We start from the raw sequence: 21620 nt of genomic DNA, 5'->3' as shown, positions 1-21620 counted from the left end.
AAGACAAAGGGCTGCATAGTTTTGGACTCCTCCCTAGTTTCCAGTCTTCACAGACACTATGGAGCCACGGCGGGCTACACAGTGTTCCAGTCAAAGACAAAAATAAAACCAGTACCTCCCCCTCCCAGGATGGCAGAAGGACCAAGAAAGGACAAGCACACTAAAAAAGGCAATAAGATTCCCTCTCTCAAACCTTGAGAACATGCGTTTTGCTAGGAAAGTAACAAACAAAAGTTACAGCAGCAGTGAGAAAGGGGATACTATGCAACTCAGCAAACCACATAAAGGTGGGGTGTGCTGATCTCAATGGAGATTGTAGAAAGTATCCTTCCACCCTTAGGAACAATAGTTCACACAAGGAACCCAAGAGAAAATAAAAGGGTTAGACCAAGTGGGTACTCCAGGCAACACTGCACATTAAGTGCTTTGTGCTGCAATATGAAAATGCAGATGCCCAAAAAGTTATAGTAAAGTATAATTCCAAAAAGAAAATATGGAGAGTCAAAAAGGCCACCCATAAAATAAAAAAGTACAAGAAAGGGCGAGTGGGGAAAAAGATTCCCACTCACTCAGGAACATAGAAACAATCCACAGGTTCAACTAAAAGTGCTTGGGGTCTCACAGGTGAGGGGGATTTAGCATAAAAATGAAAATCTAACCCAAGAGTACACATGATTAGTTTGGCAAAGATCAAGTTTGTATGTACTTACTATAGATGTCTGAATCATCGCCTAAAACCCAAGCCTTAAATCGCCCATCCTTTCCAGTCGTCAACAAGGTTGGAATTCCATTTTCGAAGTCATCTGTGTCAGAGAAACACAGGGCTGTGATATGGTCCTCGTGAGGCATATTGATCCTGGTATTCAGTACAAAGCTTTGAGAAAGAAAACAGAACATGTTACTCACTTACAGCAACTTCTGTACTCCGCTGCATTACTGGGATGCTTTTTAGCACAAAGGGACAAAATTGCAACCCTGAACCATAAGCGAGGGCTAACTCTCACACCATCCTTTGCTCCGAAAAAACACTAACCCCATTATGGTTCCTTTTCTCTTCAACTAGGATGGTGTTTGCACAGATCCTGGCAGGGTGGATTTAAATGAATTAAGAAAGGCCAAAGGTCAGGGTGAACATTTTGAAGTTGCCAGACATTAAAACAAATTACTTTCCACCTCAATTCCATACATACACACCGCACACAATTTCTTACTCGCCAAGAGTCAATCACTAGGCATTGGCGAGTGCACATTTTGCACCCCGAAAAAGCATAGTATTACACTTACTAATAAAGTAACATGTTCTTGCTTGCGTGGTTAGACCACATTCTTTCATACGTTTAGGATGATTCAAAAACACAATCTGGTGTAGAGGGGGGGTGGGGGCTGCTGGAGTAGCAACTACCACGTGCCTGGCAGGTTCAGTTACAGAACTTTAACAAGGACTGGACAAACTGAGCATCAGTTCGACAGATGCCCAGCTGGCACTCAGATTGGAGCTGTCCCGCTGACAAGGCAGTAGGAGTTATTTTCCAGAAATCAGTGGCAACGATTACCCACAAAGGACTCAAAAGAGCATGGTGACTAGAGTAAGTCCTGAGCACAGAGGGTATCTCTGAACAGGCAGACGGATATTGAGGGCTCCTTGCTTAAGTTAAGGGTACCAGAGTTAAACTCTCAAGAGGCATGCACATGCTTTACCAGCTCACAAAATCTACACAACCCCCTTTTCCCATTATTGCAGACTATTTCCTCTGCACACCAAGGTGGATGGGCATGTGAAAGTTGGACAATGTCAGAAAAAGAGGTAAGGAGCTGTGTGGATGGTGTGAGAAACCAGAGGGTGTCTTACTCATAAATCCCCAGGGAGTCCTACCTACGGTGGTCAGGGCACGGTCATCGCCTTTGGATCCAAACCCTGGGGGTGGACTAGTGCAAGAATATCACCTGGGTGAGGTGAGGGAGAGTTGGGGTGGTCTTCTGGGAGTGGGGGTGATGCAGGCAATAGTGCAATGCGGTATTCCTCTTTATCCAACCCATCCTATTTATTTAGGATTCTCCGAGTTCAACCCCCCCCCACCTTTTTACACAAACACTAGGCGGAGGAAGAGGGTGACAGTAACAACCCAAACACTCCTTCACTGCACTGGACATGGCCCCCTAATCACTCGACTTTGTGCATACACCCGATACCCATTAGCTCTCCTCACACAAATAAAAGGCAGAACGTAGAGACACACTGAGCAAGGCAGAACACAACTAAGAGCAGAATTTCCAGGGCGAAGGCAAACCTACTGGAGCAGAGCGTTAGACCGGGGATGTGAGCAGCATGTCGAAAACGCCAGGAGTTCTCCACTGTGGCTTCCAACAGGCCACGAAAGACACTTGGAGAAGGCCAGATCCCATACCCGAAGAATTCATTGTTTTTCAAGGAAGTCAGCGACCATCCCAGGTGAAAGGCAGAGTTGGGGAGGCGAGGCCAAGCCTGTGGTACTAACCTAGACTCCTGAATTGGAAATCGCAAAACCAAGAATGAAACGCATACAGCCGATGAGTTGGCAAGCGACCTGGAGACCGGTGTGTGTTAAAGTTTGAAGTGGCAACATTAAGTGAAGGCTTCACATGGATGGATGAGACTCAAAGAAATGCAGGCCTGTGAATGAAGTTTAAAGTAAGGACAGCTGTGAAATCAGCGATAATGAGTAGCCCATTCCAAAGACTGTGAAAGGTGCATTGTTTGTGGCGATAAAGTGAATGAACTGCAAAAGCGAAGTAAGCAAAATTAACTCCTAGAGAAGGGGAGAGACAAAGTTTAATCTTGAACTTCGATTCAAAGTGGTCCTGCTGAGGTCTGTAAAGAAAGCCATGCACATTCGAAAGTCTTCGACATCCGAAAGCGGTCTGAGCCCAACTGAGGGAGACCCGAAGTGTAATAAGCTTGGGGAAGGGAGACCCTTACAAGTTTCATTGAACTTTGTTCTGAAGAGGTCTGAGCCCGACAGAGGAGGGCCTACATGAAGTCTGGAAAGAGACTTTAATGTGGAAGGCCAGGCGGTCCGCAATCCACGTTTTAGAAGTGTTTATTGTGTCGAAACACGAGTCATAGTGTGTCATCTTGCCTACAGGGACCGCCTTAGTCCGTGAGGTCCAACATGGGGAGGAGAGCTGATTAAGCCACATTTATTCTTTTGAACAGTGATTTTTCCTTTACATACATTTCTCCTTTATACACTGTACAAGAGATCGGGCAGGCATTAGATTGATAGTGTAGGCCATTTTGATTTGACAACTCCACTAGGACTATTTTGTTCGTTTGATGGTTGAGCACCCTCCACCCCCCCCATTTTAGTTATAGTGCTAAGTAGGAGTTTTTCCAACCCGAGAAACTTTAAAAGGTTTTTACAAATTGTACCTATTACGTCAGTGTCATACGTGTGATACCATGCCTCCCCTACACTAGGGCAGGGGAGAGAAGCAGGGGAGGTTAGAAAGAACAGTTTTTCTTAAGTCCAATTAACGGCTTAGTAAAACCATTCAACTAAGGCAGTACAAGACTCTACTAATAGAATTAAGGCTGTATCACTGGAGTTTATGGTAGTGTAGAAGGAGCAGCCAGGCTTATTTTAGGAGGGAGAGAGGGCTGTAAAATCAGTACAAAGAAATTGTATTCTACATATGGCCCAAAGAAATACAGACACTATTGTAAAAAAATAAAGGTTTATTTTATATACAAGCAGACCAAGAGATGCTTGGGTAAGCAAGTACCATCATAAAGCATATAAACACATTAAAAAAACAACACTATGCTTTAAGTACACATCAAAGCACAGACCTCATTTAGAAAAGCTAACCGTATTTCTTGGTACGTCAGACCTTTGTATACACGTTAGTATAGGGCACATCTATTCATGGGGAGTGAAACCATAGGTTACGTTCATATTACTTTCCAGTAATGCAAGGGTAGTAAACCCTGTCAATTATGCAGTGAAACTCAACAAGGAAATCACAGTCAACCAACTTGCAAATATACTTTTCTGAATAGTGGACCACAGATTCAAGAACAGCATACACCTCTGCTACTTTATGACAGTTATACTAGGTGAGTAAGACCATGTTGGTGTAATCTACAATTGCTTTTCAGGTCAAAGTCCAACATAAGCAAGAGCTCTACACCAATTTTGGATGTTCCAGGCAAACCAAGGCCAGCTACAACTAAAAGGAACACTTTCCAGGAATGGCACACAACTATTCTAGGCAGGTAAAACCTAATCAATAAGTTTATTTGCAAGCAAATTACCCATAAACAGCAAATACAAGATAAAATACATAAAACAATGCAAGATTCAATTCAACATTTAAAAATCCATGACAGACAATTTCATATGATAGAAGATTTAATGGTGCATGTATGTATGTATTCTGAACCTTTCCCTTTGTGCCTGCTCTTTCTCCTCCTCTCCCTTGCAGATTTCATGGCCGACACTAAAACTGCACTGGTTACCTGGCCACCCTGTGATCTCGGGCCCAGGTCCCCTCCCCTGCCAGTCGCACTCCCGCACTGCCTTCCTGGAAACCCCTGCACTTGGTGACTGTTTTCTGTACCCCTACAGTCCCACTACCAGCACTTGACGCCTGTTTTCTGCACTTTCCCTTTCACTTGCCACCTGCTCGCCGTACTTTTACTTATTGTCTTATCCCATGTACTGCACTGTCCTCTGCCCCTCCCCCGCACTTCTTCCCCTTCCCATGCACTTGCGTGATCTGAATGACACCTGGCCTAGTAGGATCGTTGTCTGTCTTCCCTCTGTTCCCCCTCCCTTGCCTCGTCGCGCCTTGAAACACTTGTGTATAGGCACATTATAAATGCCATATCATATTCCAATTAGTGTCCACCAAAAGAGGTCCAGATTGATCATTAGATTTTCAATGTTCAGTCAAATTTTGAGAAACAATTTTAGTTCTCCGATGCCAGGCCTTTCTCAGATAGTCCACCGAACCCCAAGCCACTGGCAGCTGAGGGCAGATAAAGCAGGCCTAGCCTGAGACATGCCAGCAGACCCAAGTAATGGCAAGAGTGTTTTCCTGCTTAGGTCCGTATAATTTGGGCAAAACAGCACAAGTATAGAAGGTCCTCCCACAGGCCACCAATAAGGGCAGGCTGTGGGTTGTACATTGTGAGACCAACTTTTTGTTTGTGCCCCAAGCCATAGGCAATCAAATCAGGCTTGTGACAAAGTCCAACGGTCTGAGGGTTTGTCACTATGAAGCAAATACAGCTGAATGGTGTCTGCAGTTGTTCACTTTATCAAGTGCTCAGGTCCATGAATGCTAAATATAATGTCTCACCCCTCAAATATATAGATGTGGTACCCACCAGATACAAATTCAAAGCCTGGTCCCTAGTTCCCAGCCCGGATGAAAACCGTAGTGTCTGTTTAAGTACCCCAGAATAAGAGATCCATTGTTCAAGCCATGTCAGAACCGTCCGGCCAATGATTTTAAATGAAGTGTCCAGCAGGGAGATCGGTCTATAAGAGAGGGGGCTACCAGGGTCACCCTTCTTAAAAATAGGGAAAATTATTGCCTGTCTCCATGTTACCGGATAGGTGCCAAGTTCCAAATATGCGTTGAAGCACTTAGTCAGTAATGGTGCCCACAGGTCCACCTCATTGCAGACAATATCTGCAGGGATGGCATTCGGTCCAGGGGCTCGGTTAAGAAGTTGCTTATTTATAGCCATCTCTACCTCTTTTATGGTTAAATGCAGAATGGAACACTTGCCCCTCTACAACCTCTTGGAGGGGAAATCATTCAACACCCCGGCAGTGGAGGCCACTCAAACTACAGACGCATGTCCAGACAGCGCACAGAGTTTGGTCGTCAGACATAGCATCCAACCACATAAACTTGTTGGAACTGGCGATTGGCTGGCTGGCAGGCAAGGACAGCCACCATGCTGGGTGAGTGACAGCTAGCCTGGAAAGAATGGGAGAGAACTGAATAAAAGGCGAGTATTTTGGCTTGGAAGGCAGAGTCGACCACTGGGCGAAGGAACAGAAGAGCTTGAAGAGGACGCCTGCTGCAACTCCTGGACCGTTGGTTTGCCTGGTGAAGCCCTGCTGCAGTGCCAAAACAGGTTCGCATCGACAGAAGCCCCTGCAAGGACGACTTCTCCCCTTGAGTTGGTGGGACCAATCAACTCCAAAGTAAGCCACCTGGACATCCATCTCAGTGCTGGTTGAATTTCCACAGAGTTGCTGCTGGAAACCGTATAGCCAGGGAGAGGAACACCAGATTGTGTGTGTTGCTTTTAAGCTGGCCTAGAGCTTTTGGAAGATCCTCTGGACTCCCAGGAAGCAGGACTGACCAAGCCTGAGCCCCCTCAGAGGACCCCAGAAGCAAGGAAAGTCCACCTCAACAGCCAGGAACCGTGGTGTTGCCATTTGCGGTAGACGCGAGGAGCTGAAACACGAAACAGCCACTGAAAGTGAAGTTTGCCGGTTGCCAGTTTTGACGGTCCCAGTGCACTGCAGGAGTTGACGTCCTCCCTCTTGTCCCAATGACCGAGGCGCAGGAACAGCGAGATCTGCAGAGCGGCACAGGAACAGGAGTCATCTGCTGCAGCTTCTTCATTGTCAAGGTACTGTAAAACAAGCTAAAAAGAACTTACCTCTTACTGTAGAGTTGCTTTGAAACTTCTACAACTCACAAGCCTAATCAGCTGGTAGCCCTACATTGGATTCTTCTTTTCATGAAACAATCCTAATAACTTGTGCAAATACTTTTCTATTTACTTACCAGAAGTGCTTCATCCTATACAAGACTTTTGCCCATTGCCCTTGGCTTCGCCTATTGAATTGTATGACTCTTTTTGGGGATCTAAAAGTGTTTGCCTACTTAAAAATATTTGTGATCTCTTGTGTTCTAATAACCTTTGACTTTTACCAATTTCTAAAAGTATTCTGAATGCCAACAGTAAGGTATTAATGTCCCCAGCACTCTAGTTATACCTGTGGGTGTACGTTGTGCTGTGGGCCATCCCAAAAGGGTCTTAACTGGTTCAGAAACTTTACATGCACAGTATTGAAGTGTATGTGTGTTACTAGTATATTGCTCCCTTCTAAAGAAGGCTTTATAACTGACTGCTAAATTAATAATTGTTTATGCAAGAAACCGCGAGTGTAAGAGTTTATTTGAATACCCGTAACTGAATTGTTGTGCAACTCCACTACAGCTTACATTTCCCCTCTTGAGAGAAGCCTGGCTGCTCAACACGCTACCAAAACTGTTTAGTACAAGCGTATACCAAAGGTTGGGTTGCCTCTACCTGTACTCAGTTTGTAGTGTTCCCAGAGGGTACTGCATTTGAACTTTGCCTAACACTGCATTAAGAGCTCTATATTCCGCACAGAATCTCAACTCATTGGATTCTGCTTTTGGCACTAGCACAACTGGACTAGCCCATGGACTGGTAGACGGCTCTATTACCCCAAGATGAAGAATATTCTTGACCTCTTCCTTTATGTTTGTTCTTACATGGTCTGACATTCTGTAAACCCCTCTTTTGACAGGGAGACAGTCACCAGTGAGTATATCATACTGGCCCCAAAGGGTCAAGCCTGGTTTCAGTGAAAACAGGGAGACAAACTGGTTTAACAGAACTTTGCACTCCTCCTGTTGCAGAGTCAGATCAGAAGAGAGATTAACTCCCATCTTTCCATCTAAAGGATGTCCCCTGAGAAGGTCAGGTAGAGGCTCACTCTCCTCCTCCTGATCAGATGCCAAGAGAAAAGCTCCTAGTTCTGGTCTGGATACATATGCCTTTAGGTGGTTGGTGTGAAAGACCCTGGGCCTCCTTGGGATTGCAAATTGAACTCTCCAAGTTTGCCCACAACCTTGAAGGATCCAATCCATTTGTCCTGTAAGGCGCTCTGCCTTGTAGGTACCATCACTAGAACTAGCTGGTCTTGAGTAAACTCAACCACCTTGGCCTTCTGGTCATGCCAATGCTTCACCAGAGCCTGACCTGCTTTCAAGTTATCTGAAGCTTCCGTCATCATTTGTGTCATTCTCCTTCGGAGACCTAACAAATAGTCATTGACTCACTGGCTTGAGGGAAGGAGCACTCGCCAACCCTTCCTTGATTAGGGCCAATAGACCTCTAACCGGATGACCATAGAGGAGCTCAAAGGGGCTGAAACCAACCCCTTCCTGAGGGACTGCTCTATAAGCAAAGAGAAGGCATGGCAGTAGAAGGTCCCATTTTCTTCTAATGGGTTCCCCCTAAAGCATCGATCATGCTCTTCATAGGTCGTTAAACCTCTCCAACCCGTTGGTCTGGCGTTGGTAGGCTGTTGAGAACTTGTAGGTCACTCTACAGTTTTTCCACATGGCTTGCATGTAGTGGGACATAAAATTGGTCCCCCTGTCTGAGATAACCTCCTTAATAAAACCTAATCTGGTAAAAATAGCAAGGAGGGCCTTAGCCACTGCCCGAGCAATAACAGTCCTCATAGGTATGGCTTCAGGATACCGGATAGCAAGGTCAACCACAACCAATATAAATCGGTTGCCTGAAGATGTGGAAAGGTCTAGGGGTACCAACAATGTCAATCCCTACCCTCTCAAAAGGAACTCCCACCACTGGGAGAAGCACCAAAAGGTGCCACGTTCTTGGCTCCACTCTTGCCAGATGTCAGTGTGACAGCTTCTACAGTTTATCTACATCAGACACCATATTGGGCCAGTAGAAATACAGATAAATCCTTTCCTTGGTCTTAAAGCTTAAGTGACTAGCTAAAAGAATCCAACTATCTAGCTCACTGTAAAGGAGGCCATCCTCCCAGTACAGCCTGTGCTTCCCTGGCTCTTGGCCAACAGGCAGCTTCCCAGCTGGATGGGCAAGTCCTTCAAGGGTAGGACACTCACGGACCTCTGCTGAAGTCTGCCCTACAGGGTCCACCTTCTGCAAGCAAAGTCTGCAGGTCGGGATGGTCTTTAGGATCCAGATCTCCAACAGGAAGGGCTTCTTCCAACTCTGTTTCACCAGTAGCTGTTTCAACAACCTCTGGTTGAACCTCGCACTCAGCCTCAGCTGGTGGAGGGGTCATAGGTGGGACCTTGGACTGTCCTCTAAGGGATGTCCTTGTCCTATGAACAGGTGCGATACCCATCTTCTTTCCCGAGACCTTGAGTTTCCTCTTTGTCCCTTTCCTTGTCCTGGAATTAGAAGGGTGTCCTTCCTGTGGACTGGGAGTTATAGGTACTTCTGCAACTACCAATTGAGTCACCTAAAAGGTGCCTCTCTGGCCAGTCTAGTCTGCTCCTGCTTCCTTTCACTCGGAGGTTTGGGGTGCTTGATTCAGCTCCAAGAGCTTTTAAGTAATTCCCCAACATGACTCCCCCAGACACCACATTTTGTACACAGACAGGTACTCCTACAGTCATTGTTGCACTGGATGAGAGCTGGCAGTATTGGAACCATCTGGACAGGGCTTCCACCAAGATAAGTGGGTATTATGGGTGCCTTAGCAACATCCTGAGGTTGGAGAAAGGTTTCATCCACCATTGTAATGCTGGCCCCAGTGTCTAATGGCAGGGGTCACCTGACCATTCACAAGTAGACTGTCCTTGTAATATTCTTTTGTGTTATCTGGAAGTTATACACATCTACATTCTGCTGTTCCCACAGACAAAGGGACGCTAAAGAAACACTGGCTGAGACTCCAATGGGGTCTTCAGCCAATAGATGACAGTTTCCACTTGCCATACAACCTTTTCCCTCAGGGATGCAGGTTAAGGAGGCAAGTGTGGACCAATGAATGTTTACCCTTACATCTGGGATCCCCTTTCACATAGCCAGTCGACCCACAAGCATAACATTTACCAAATGTTATTTGGAATGGGGTTCTACTGACCTCCCTCTGGTTTAGCACCAGAGGTTTCACTAGACTGACCTGGTTTCCCATGGGGTTTACTCATATGTTGTGGCATTCTTTGGTTGGTTAGATTTGAAATTGTCATCTTTCTTATGCTGCTTCCCCTCATCCTTTTTGTGAGTAGCCCCAGAATCCTTGCGAGTGGCCCTATTGGCAACCCACAAGTCAGCAGCTGTTGCTAGCTTCTTGGGCTCAATCTCTTTGCAGTCAGCCAAGTGCTGTCTCGGCTCAGGAGAGCAGGCATCATAAATAGACTCCACAAAAATAGATTTCGCATGCCTTCAAAGGAGTTCACTCTAACCCTTAACCTATCCATCCAAGTTTTTCAAACATTCATACCCCGAGGTAGCCCAAGGGGTACCATGAGTCTTTTTGGGGGTCCTAAACCTCTTAAGGTACGAAGAAGTTTTCCCAAATCTGGCTATCAAAGCCCGCTTCACATTCGCATACTACAATCTTTCAAGTTACCCCACCTCCATTACAGCATCAGTTGCCACCTGGGGAGCCTAGACAAAAGCCAAGGAATCAACGGATTCCCTGTGAGACCCTGAATGCTAGGATTGTACTCAAAGGCACCCAACCAATCCAAAATATCAAGTTTCACATCATACATACTCGCCGCTTCTTTGGGCAGGCAAGGCCTATTGGGACTAAAGACCTAGAGGGCTCTGGGAGGGAAACATTTTAAAGGAGACAAACTTTTCATTTCAAGAGCATGTTGCATTTCTAATTCCCTGAGCTTGATGTCCTGATGTTTGGCTTGAGCGTGTAACCTTTTAAATAAGACACACATTCTGGACTCAGTGATGGATCTTGTGGGGTCCCAGTGGACAAAGGTTGAGGCAAAAGGGCCAGTTGAGGCAAAGCGGGGCCCCCTTGCTGGGACACCTCTCCCTCCTTTGACTCCAAGACACGAGAGTTAGACTGAATTATCATTCTCATCATCAATTTCCACATTACCTTGGTAAGTAAGTGTGACAGGCCTACTACCCAAACTTTGGTGATTCAACAACCTTGTAATTAACTCCTTTTTCTTTCCTTTAACGGGGAGATTGCTTACCTTACACATTTCTTTCAGTTGATCTACAGATAAAATGATCAGGGCTCCCTGACTGAAGTTATCCATATTTGGCATGTTACAATTGCTGTTCTAGTGGAGCTTAGCCTTGTGAAGGTTTTAGTTGAAAAAAAGCAAATACTCAATGTAACAACTCTACAATAGATCCCACTGCTTGCCAGCAGTGTTAGGCAAGACTGTATGCAGCATCCTGTGGGAGACTGCACCAGCCTTGTCCTACTGGCAGTAGGTGTTAGGGAGCATTCTCAGAAATATGCCAATTCCCCTCTACCATCAGTTTTGCTGGACTCTAGGACGTTATTTTACCTGGATAGTGTAAAACCCTTTCCCCCCCCCCCCCCACTCATGTATTTTTCTGTGATTAGAACGGTGTTTCTTTTGGTTTTTGGAGTCCATCGTCATCTTTTTACAATAGGACACAGCACCTTCAGTCCAGTGTCACAGGGAAGTCTTTCAGATTTCCCAAAGGTTTAAATACCTTCTCTTGGATAAACTACTCAGGACTCCTGCACTGCAATGGGACGGTCAACGACAGCAACCGGCAATCTTCAAATCAGTGGCACTTTGCGGTTTGTCTCCAGCAAATAGCGCCACAGAGGTTCTCGGATACCACTTCGGACCTTCCTCGCACATGGGGTCCAGCACTCAGTTGAGGTGGCTCAGGCTTGGTCAGTCCTGCTTCCTGTGAGTCCGGAGGATCGTCCTGGAGCTCGGGTCCGACTTACAAGCAACACACTATCTGGTGTTCCTCTCCATGGCACTTAAGTTCCAACAGCAGCAGAAGTAGTACAGCCAGCTTCTAGAGGCTGCCCAGACAGGCTTACTAGTTGATTGGTCCCACCTACCCAAGGGGAGAAGTCATCCTTTCCGGGATTCTCTAGTCGATTTGAAATTCAGAGCTTCAGCACGGCAGCAGGGCTTCACCGGGAAAACCAACAGTTGAGGAGGGTGCAGCAAGCTTCTTTTTCAGTTTCCTCTTCGATTCCTTAGTCCAGTGGTCGACTGCCTTCCTTGAAAAAGACCTGGCCTTTTATGCAATTCTCTCCTATTCATTCGCAGCCTAGCTGGCACTCACAGCATGGCGGCTGTACTCCAAGGACTGCCAGCCGGCCAATCCCCTTAGGCTGCATTCCTGTAACCAAGGAAACCAAGCACAGGGTGTTTTGGGAACCTCCCTTGCTTCCTGCCCTGCCAGAGACGCTGGCGGCAGAGGCAGGCTTCACCACTGAGTCCCGCCAAAACCGAACAAAGGGGCCAAACATGGTTTGGCACGCAGAGTAAATCTCAAGAAGGAACTTAAAAAGACGGCCATTTTGATAAAAGTGGGACACCCATGGGTGTAATACTGCAGCTGACATCCTGCGGTAAAAACGCACATTGGTAGGAAAAATAAACAATTGCCACTAGCCACTAACTGTTGCAAGGGAAACAAAAATGTTACATGAGAAAAACAAAAGGGGATATCGCCCCCCCACCCCCTCCGAGCACTCCATGAAAGATGGTGTGTGCTGGGTCTACAAAGAGAACAAGATAAGTAATGTCAATTGCACTTTACTACTCTTGGAAACGGTAGTTAATCCAAGAGAAGATATTTAAAGTTTAGAGAAATCCAAAGGACTTCTTTGTGACACTGCACCGAGGGTGTTTGGTGTCACCATATAAATAAGATGATGCCTATGGAGTTTGTCATACTACAAAAACAAAAGAAACAGGGTTCAAATCAAAGAAAAATACTTGAGTGAGAAAAAAGGTCTCTCACTCCAGGATAAAAACAAAGTCCTAAAGTTCAGCAAAAAAGAGCTCGGGGGGGGGGGGGGGGGTAAAGGGGGTCTCTAAGGGAGACGGGAATTAACACAGAAATGAGAATTCTCCCCAACAGAAGCAATTCACAATGTTCTCCAATCACCCTCTTTTTCTAGCATTAATGAACAAGGTGTATCCACCCTCGATACATAAATGGATGTACTATATATCCATATAATGAATGTTCACACTACACAGTTCAAATACATAAAAGGTTACTGATTAAATAACTTGTCTTTTGGCCAATTAGACAATTATTAGGGTGCCAAGGGGCCAGTTTGGGCAAATATTTCGGTTTGAAAAAAACTACATTTAAACTCACCTCTGCTTGGTCTCATCATATTGCCAGATTTTCATCTGCAACTCCACATCAGCCTCCTTTTCCTGTCTCTCTTCCACAGTTGCCAGCCAGACACCACGTGCGCTGAATGCAGCTTTCACCAACTCGACCTGTTTCAACCCAGACTGGTGGATATACTCCTGTTGTACAATGTCAAGCTGCATATAGGCAAACAATAAATCTGAATTTCAATATTAATGGAAGATATACACAACTGTATTAATAGGGCAACTTCTTCAGAAGCCACAACTGGTTTAGAGTGTATTCAACTCCTGACAGCTAATATTGCAGCCCTCTACACAGGAGTCAATGATTAATAGCCAGAGTATTTCTAAACGTACACATTCACTTCAATAAGCAGAGATGATGCACACTAAAAGGAAACCTAAAATAATCAAGACTATTGACTCTACTTTTGAAGCCCCTTTTGGCAGGAATAAATGTACATGTACATCCTCAGGGGTTAAGGTACGATTAGGGTTTCCTGTTATAGGGGTTTATTTCTTTACTTCCAGGGGTGTTTTTCCAGTGTTTCCACACATTTTCAGACTGTTTCCCATTTTGCCCCCTTCAAAAAGAAATAAATAAATCACTGATCATTTTTTTCCAGTGTAATCCCACAAATATGAATTTATTTTTCGAGCAATGCTAGGATGACAATGTGTCAGAGCAATGCTGGCAAACATTCCGAGACCGGCCACAAATTGCCAATGCAAGATTTGGTTCACCGACACAAATGGGTTAATAAGAAACAGTATTAGCCAGGGATGTGGCAAGTCATTAAACCCATGATTGTATGAATTGATTTTGAATTTTGTTGGCTATGAATATATTTCTATGTAATGTGTTAAAAGTACATTTGTACTGTGGAACACAAATAAAATCCACAATTCAGGCCAATGTCATCTTCTCAAGTCTCAGGGGGGTTGGAGGGGGGGGGGGGGCAGTATTGCACATTCATGAAACTTGCTTTACATGGAGTGGATAACCTACACAAAGAAAGCGCCTCTCCAGATACTCCTGAGGCGACAACTGGCCATTGCCAAGACCTGTTAAAGTGCCCTGAAACCACGTTCAATGATGGCAGTGCTATATTAAACAGACTTCTACTTTAATATGTGGTCTGCATGACAAGCAAGAGGATACACCACAGAGCCAACAAAAGACGCAATTCCCCTGGCCAATATTCTTAGTTTCCTACAGTTCCAAACTCTGAGGGGGTCTAGGTGAGTTGGATCGGATCTCTGGAGTGTCCTTGAGGGCTCAGCTAAGATTTGGATGGATTCAGCCTTTCCAAGATGTTGCATGCGAAATGGGCAGCAAGTCTCCTGGTATTGGGGTTTTGCAGCTCAGGAAACTCACATGGCCTCGGGAGATGGCTCAAATCAAAGTTAGTCTTGGGACAGGTTGTTCCTGCCAGTCAAAGGGAAGGAGAAGTCCTCTTCGAAGTTCCTCTGTTGCACAGAAAACAGTGGTCGCTCTTACAGGTTCGTCCTGCTCCCCACGATACCAGTGCTCATCCTATTCCCCCCATGCTCCTCACGCATTCCAATAACTCGGGCACAAATACTACACAAGAGACCAGAGGTGAAAAGCGCTCTAATGCAAACACTAACGCTTGGGAGGGCTGCATTCGGTTTTGCCCCTCCCAGGCATGGCTCATCCTTATGTACAATGGAGCAGCTACATATATTCTCCGACCATTAACAGCACGTATCATAAAAAGGTAATTCCAATGAACAGGGGGAAAGAAAGTACATTTTGTAACTGCAGGCTGTTTCTGCAAGGCAGCCTTGGGATTTGAGCCAGCAGCTTTATCACTGTACTTCTCAGGAGGGGCTGTTCATGCTCGTCCGAGGCCTCGCAGCATTCCACAGGTCAGCTGGGCTGTGCTCGGCAACCTCACTTGGCATGGACGTCAGTTGTTGGGTAAGAATTTCACAGAACTGGTAAGTCTTCCCGACCTGGGTCAACCCATGATCTTTTTTGCTTTACTGGTGGGATATTTTTCCTCAATACCTTAGTGAGTGGGAACATTTTACCACACTAACAGAATCTAACTCTTTATGGGTGTCATTTTCTTGACTCCCCATAGTGTCTTCTTAAAGTCATCCTCTTTATCAACTTATTGGCATCAAGTGCCTGTTTTTGCTGGGTTGCCCTACGGGCTCTCCTTTTAACTTTTTGCTAAACGAGAGAACTACAGTTCCCAATGGTAGAAAGGATTTCTGCATCCCTTTTACACTTTATTCTGTGAAGCCAGCACCCCCACCTTATGTGGAGTGCTGGGGAGATACAATGCATCCCCCTTCACACTAAAACTAACCATTCTGTTACAGGGACAAGCTTACCTTCAATGGCTAGTGGCAGTGATACCTTGTATTAATTTGGTGCACCTTTATGGCAGGTTATGTTCGCAGCTGCAGTAAAGGCACCCAAGGGTTCCCATTTTACCAAAATGGCCCAGTCTTTTTACGCCATTTTAGTGTTTCTTGTCCTTTCTTGTTCCTTCCCCCGACATCCAGGGCGGGAAATTCCTTTGTGTGACTTATCTTTGGCGGGAGCCCCCTGGACTATCCGCCAGGCTCCAGTGTCTGAAGGCAGGAAGCGAGGGAGGAGTCCTAAACTCCACAGCCCTGTTTCTTCCTCGTTGCCTGAATGGGGACAAATCCCAGTGTAAAACGCAGGGAGAGAACGTAGAGGTTGTGTTGTAGTTCCTGTTAAATACTGCGAACCTGGAAGCTGAAGAAGTCGACCACTGGAACTGAAACCGAGGAGGATGATTAAGGAAAAGCGGCGGATACGACTTCCAGTGACCAGAGAGCCTGCTGTGTAACCCGAGCCTGCTGCAAACCTTCCTTCCAATTGATCTAGGGATTCTGTAAACGACAACCCAGAGCCTGATGCAACCCAATAGACTGAAGACATGCATTTTGTGCCATCCCACGCATTGCAGAGACCTTGCGTTGCTGCAATACCCCAATACCCTGGGATCTCGAGCCATCGTGCGGTGTACAGTCTTACGAAATCCGAATCTTGCTGAAACTTGATGGGCATCCTGGTGGATCTCCAGAGACACGAATATAGTTCAAAAAGTCCTCTCAGAGTGCTGGCCCTTTGTAACAAGAATTCAACTGCAATTTTCTGTCTTCTGTGCTCCTTGAAAAGGTGCCAAATCTGCAGAATCGCATGCAGCCGCAAGGAAAACTTTGCATAGTGCCTTCTCCATGGATCCCTGCTGCAAAGTTCCTTCTGAGGTCTTGTTTTCAGTCACCACAAGGAATACACTGACCGGGTATTTGCCTGCAGATCCTGAAGTCCTCCTGCTGCAAAATGTTGAATGCTGAGGTACTGTGCTGGCTTGGGTATGTACTTACCTTAAGTCTGTTAGGATTTCTGTGTAGCTGTGGGGTGTTTTCTGTGATGGAGGCCTCTCATCCAGTGCACCCAGTCCCACTGCTAGAATCCTGCTGGGGTGTCTTCTGCAAAGCCCCTGGACCCTCTTCTTAACCTAGAAGTAAAGTAATCACCAGTTTGCCGAGTCTTCCTAAGGAACTCCAACTTTTGCTACTGAAGAACCTAATCTGACAGTGTCTGTTGGTCACCTAGTTTTGTTTTGAATTTTGATTACATATACTGTGTGATATTATGTATTTACCCCTAGATTTATCTGGACCTACCTGCATTTAAATACATCATTTATTTTTACATACATAGAGGTTGTGTTTTTGTATTACAATTTCATTTGTACTGATTCTGCATCCCTCTACCCTCACCCCCCTAAAATAAGCCTGGCTGCTCTGTCTGCTACCATGTGCTCAGGTGGTACAGCCTTATACTAAGAGTGGAGTCTTGTACTGCCACAGTTTAATGGTTTTGATGAAGTTGGGTAGCACCAGTCCCTTAGGCAAGTCTTTAGGTCAGTCCGTTTGTATCCAATGAATCTCAAAGAAACCAAAAGAAAGTGCAGAATCAGTAACTGCCGCTTCACAGTCTTTGGTTACTCCAGCTTTATGTGATCCACTTGCGTTTCACTCCAGGAACCTCACCTTTTATACAGTTCCAGCACAGACGCCTCTGCAATCTTCCTCAATGTTAGGACAGTTTTTCTGAAGTCCAACTAACAGCTCAGCAAAACCATTCAACTTACACTAGGAGTAGGGTATTGTAAGGCTGTTGGGGAGAATTCTCGGAAATGTGCCAATTCCACTACCTTAGAGACGCCCATCTCTTTTGCTGGACTCTAGGACTTTCATTTTTACCTGGAGAGTGCGAGACCCTTTTTCTCCACTCTCTCATGTATTTTGATGTGATTTAAAACAGTTTCTTTTGGTTTTTGGAGTCTGACAACCTTCATAGGCACCCTTTTTACATTGTGTCACACAGCACCTTCAGTGGAGTGGCACAGGGAAGTCTTTCAGACTTCCCCCAAAGGTTTAAATACCTTTCTCTTGGATAAAGTACTGTGTCCAAGAGCAGTAAAGTGAAATCGACTACTTACCATTGTACATTTCTAGACCCAGCACACACCATCTAACAATAGAGTGCTGGAGGGGTGTTATGGTAATACATGCACGAGTCTCTTTAGAACCTCGTGCATGTATATTCCATTTAGAGTGCCTCGCCAGTTGGTGCCTCTACTGTGACTAACCCGGGGGCCTCGAATAAAGCTCTCACTCACCTCCATCATAGTGTGCCTCTTTATTACAATGGCGACGAGGCACCGTACCCCGAGGCCCCCGGGAGCGTATCATGCCACCTGACTGCGAGCACAGCCCCCCCCCCTTTCGCTGCCGCCGACTTCTGCTGACAGCTGACAGGCAGGCCGCTGCTGGCGCTGCCAAGAGAGGCCTCGACATCCTTTTCCCCCACCTTCAGTTCTACACTGTAAAGGGTGCCGCTCCTCCCCGCTGGGAGTTCAGAGCGGCACACATTGCACTCCTGCCCTACTCCAAAAGTGCTTCAGACAGCAGGAGCTGTCCATCTATCAGGTCAGAGGAGGGGGGAGGACGAAGTGAAACTTACACTTTCCTTTCATTTGGCATTTTATGTGTAAAACGGACGAGGTGAAACGTGCGCTTTCCTTTGCTGGCATTTTTTTTTTGTGTAAAACCCTCACCGCTGCCCTGAGCAGAACCCTGCATCATTTTTAAAAGCTGCTAGTTGTTGCCCAGCAACACACACACAGCATTAGCAGTCTTCATTCTCTCAATGGCTACCCTTACCTTCCGGGACTAATTACTCACTAGCTTGGTCCATTGTGACATCACAACTGAACATTCCATCAGGTCTTCCCCGAACCAGCCAACCTGCGCTCCCAGCCCATTGTGAGGTCACAATCTGTACTAAGGACCATCCATACACTGAAGCCTAAAGACTCTGCAGTACAGATACACCTGGGCATTCTCTGAATGGGGTCCCACCCTGCCATTCAAGTATTCCATAAAGACTGCATCCCAGCGCCTCCTTGCTAACTGCCAACAGTACTGCAAACCTCTGCCTATCACCACAGCAACGGGTGCCACTCAACGCCATTCCTCACCACTTACAACCTAGAATCAGGCACACCACCATGCAGGGCGTTCCGCCTCCCAACAAGTTTCTTCCATGCCCTGGGAGCCCAACCTGCCCATGGGAACAATGGATCGATGGATTCCACGCCTACCTCAGAGCCATTGGGGGCAGCAAATTCAATGATGACCTCAAGGAGGCGACCCTTTTGAACTGTATAGGGGCAGAAGCACTGAGACTTTTCAGGACCCTTCCCGAACCCGGCAACATGGGAGGAGATGGCAACCGCAAGTTTGACATAGCATTGGCCAAACTCACCAGTCATTTTGGCAACAAGACCAACGTAGTACTGGAAAGATACAGGTTCTTTTCCAGAAAGCAGCTCAAAGGCGAGTCTATTGATTCATACATAGCGTCCCTCAGGGCGCTTATGTCAACCTGCAGTTTCACAGGTGTCTGTGATGAGTATTTGAGAGACCAATTGGTGCTGAATGTGGCTGATCCACGCATCCAACAAAAATTGTGGCAAACCAAAAATCCCACCCTGGACCAAGCCACGGAGATAGCAAGGAGCATGGAATTGGGAGATCGATGCATGAGGGAAAGACGTGACCACACGACCAGTGTGGAGATCAAATGTGTCAGCCCTGAGTCCGAGCCTTACGAGCCTCTAGTAGCAGCAGTAAGAAAGGCTCCGCCATCAAGGGGTTCGAAATTTGGCTCAAACAGAGCGAGGCCATACAACTCCCAGAATCCAACGCGCTGCCAGTGGTGCGGATGGTACAAGCATGCAAATCCTCACAAAGAATGCCCCGCCATCGCTATGGAGTGTTATAAGTGCAGCCAGATTGGACACTTTGCCAAAGTCTGCAAGAACACACGGGGAAAGACAACCAGATATGGCGATCTCACCAGGCGACCTTTCATCAGACCGTCCTCTGTGAGAGTCATTGCAAGCAACCAAGAGCACAATGACATGTTATCTATCAGTCCAATGCAACAAACGGTACAAATACTCACTGTAACATTCCAACAACAGAGCAACGGTCCCTGGGTCAAAATGAAAATCAACGGCATATCATAATGGTAGACACTGGCTCCCCCTACACCATCGTGGATCTCAAGACCTTTTTCAGTGTACTCTCCGGCAAGATACATGACCTGCGAAGAACTTGTGTAAGAGCTACGGTTATGGAAAAACACCCATCGAGATAATAGGATGTGTGGGTGAACCTCAAGTGCCATGACAGAGAAACATATTGCAAACTCTTTGTAGCCAAAGATGGCTCCTCCGTTGTGGGATGGGAAGAACAAGCCGCCCTTCGAGTAAGAATACACCCTGGAGAAGAAATCCCTGTGCCGAGTGTGCTCAATAATGATATGGACATCAAATCTAATCTAGCAAAACAATTCCCCAAGGTGTTCTGCGACATGATTGGACTCCTAAAAGGTTTCCAACACAGAATAATCCTCAAAAGAGGTGCTGTCCCAGTGGCCCACCGAGTCCGCAGTATTCCCTTTGGAACAAAAGAGGCATTGAAGAAAGAACTTAAGCGCCTCTGCGATGAAAATATCATACAGCCCATCGAGAGTTCAGAATGGCTTGCCCCTATTGTCTTAATAAAAAAAACGGACGATTCCATAAGAATGTGCGTCGACTTGAGAGACCTAAACAAAAACATATGGGTTGACAGACACCCACTTCCCAATATATCTGAACTCCTATCGACCACGAAACCTGCAAAATATTTTACAACTCTGGACCTCTCCTCAGCCTATCACCAGATAGCTTTGGAAGAGAGCTGAAAGAACCCAACATCTTTTGTCGCACCTCTCGGTGCATTCATGTTTAACAGAATGCCATTTGGACTCGCTTCAGCCGCAGCAGTCTTTCAGAGACTCATGTCACATCTATTTGGAGGACTTGATGGCATACACTGCTTCCAAGATGATATCCTCATATCAGCCAGTACAGAAGAAGAGCACAACGCAAAACTTGTGGGTGTCCTACAAGTCATACAAAAAAGTGGGCTCACACTCAAATTAGAGAAATGCAACATAAAGTGCGACCGAGTTTCATACGTGGGCCATTCCATTGACGCCAATGGCATCAGCCCCAAGAGGAAACTCATGGACACCATAATGAATATCGCCGAGCCTCAAAGTAAAGACCAATTAAGGAGTTTCCTCGGGATGACAGAATACTACTCCAAGTTTATAAACAACTATGCTGATAAGACCAAAAACATGAGGAACATCTTGAAGAAGGCAGCCAAATTCATATGGTCCACTGAATGCAAGAACGAATTTGAAGAAATCAAATTCCAAATTAACCAAGCTCCAGCCTTAGGAATGTTCGATTGTAAAGCCAAAACCATCATATCCGTAGATGCAAGTAAAACCGGACTGGGTGGTATCCTGGAACAGCAACAAGATAAGAACATCGTGACGATCGCATTCGCATCGAGAGTACTGAGGGGAGCCGAACTAAACTATTCCACCATTGAGAGAGAAGCTCTGGGTCTGAGGTGGATTCTTCAGCATTTCAGGAACCTAATTTGGGGCTTACCCGTCATACTGAAAACAGACCATAAACCTCTAGTAAATGTCCTTCAGTCCAAAACCCCTCAACCTTATATCACAGAGAATAAGACGTTGGTTCCTCGACATCATGCAATACAACCTCCAACTATGCTATACTCCTGGTCCACAAAACCAAGTAGCAGATTGTCTTTCCAGATTATCGACCAACATCGACACTGAGATTGCATCTCCAGATGAAGACATCATATCTGTAGTAAACCCTGCCATCTCGAGAGATGAATGGAAAATTAATGCCAATACTGATCCGGAACAGCGAGAAATCAGGGAAGCGATAGCTAATGACTGGGTGGAAACGGGAGAAGCTTTAACTACCTTCATTCCCTTCAAGGAAGAATTATCAATGGACGAT

General features: G+C 45.9%; 1 protein-coding gene across 1 annotated transcript in view; it reads right to left on the bottom strand.

Moving 5' to 3' along the window:
• Positions 1 to 21620, bottom strand: part of WDR75 (WD repeat domain 75) — a 552173-nt gene that overhangs the window by 298011 nt on the left and 232542 nt on the right. Inside the window, exons 12-13 of the mRNA XM_069615630.1 lie at positions 13139 to 13314; positions 711 to 874 (exon numbers count right to left, since the gene is read on the bottom strand). Of these exons, the coding sequence (XP_069471731.1) occupies positions 711 to 874; positions 13139 to 13314 (340 nt within the window). The remainder of the gene's footprint in view (positions 1 to 710; positions 875 to 13138; positions 13315 to 21620) is intronic.

The sequence above is a fragment of the Ambystoma mexicanum genome, chromosome 9 (genome assembly GCF_040938575.1).
Source record: "Ambystoma mexicanum isolate Mex_15411 chromosome 9, UKY_AmexF1_1, whole genome shotgun sequence".
In the NCBI taxonomy this organism is placed as follows: Eukaryota; Metazoa; Chordata; class Amphibia; order Caudata; family Ambystomatidae; genus Ambystoma; species Ambystoma mexicanum.
This window is presented reverse-complemented; position numbering and strand designations above follow the sequence as displayed.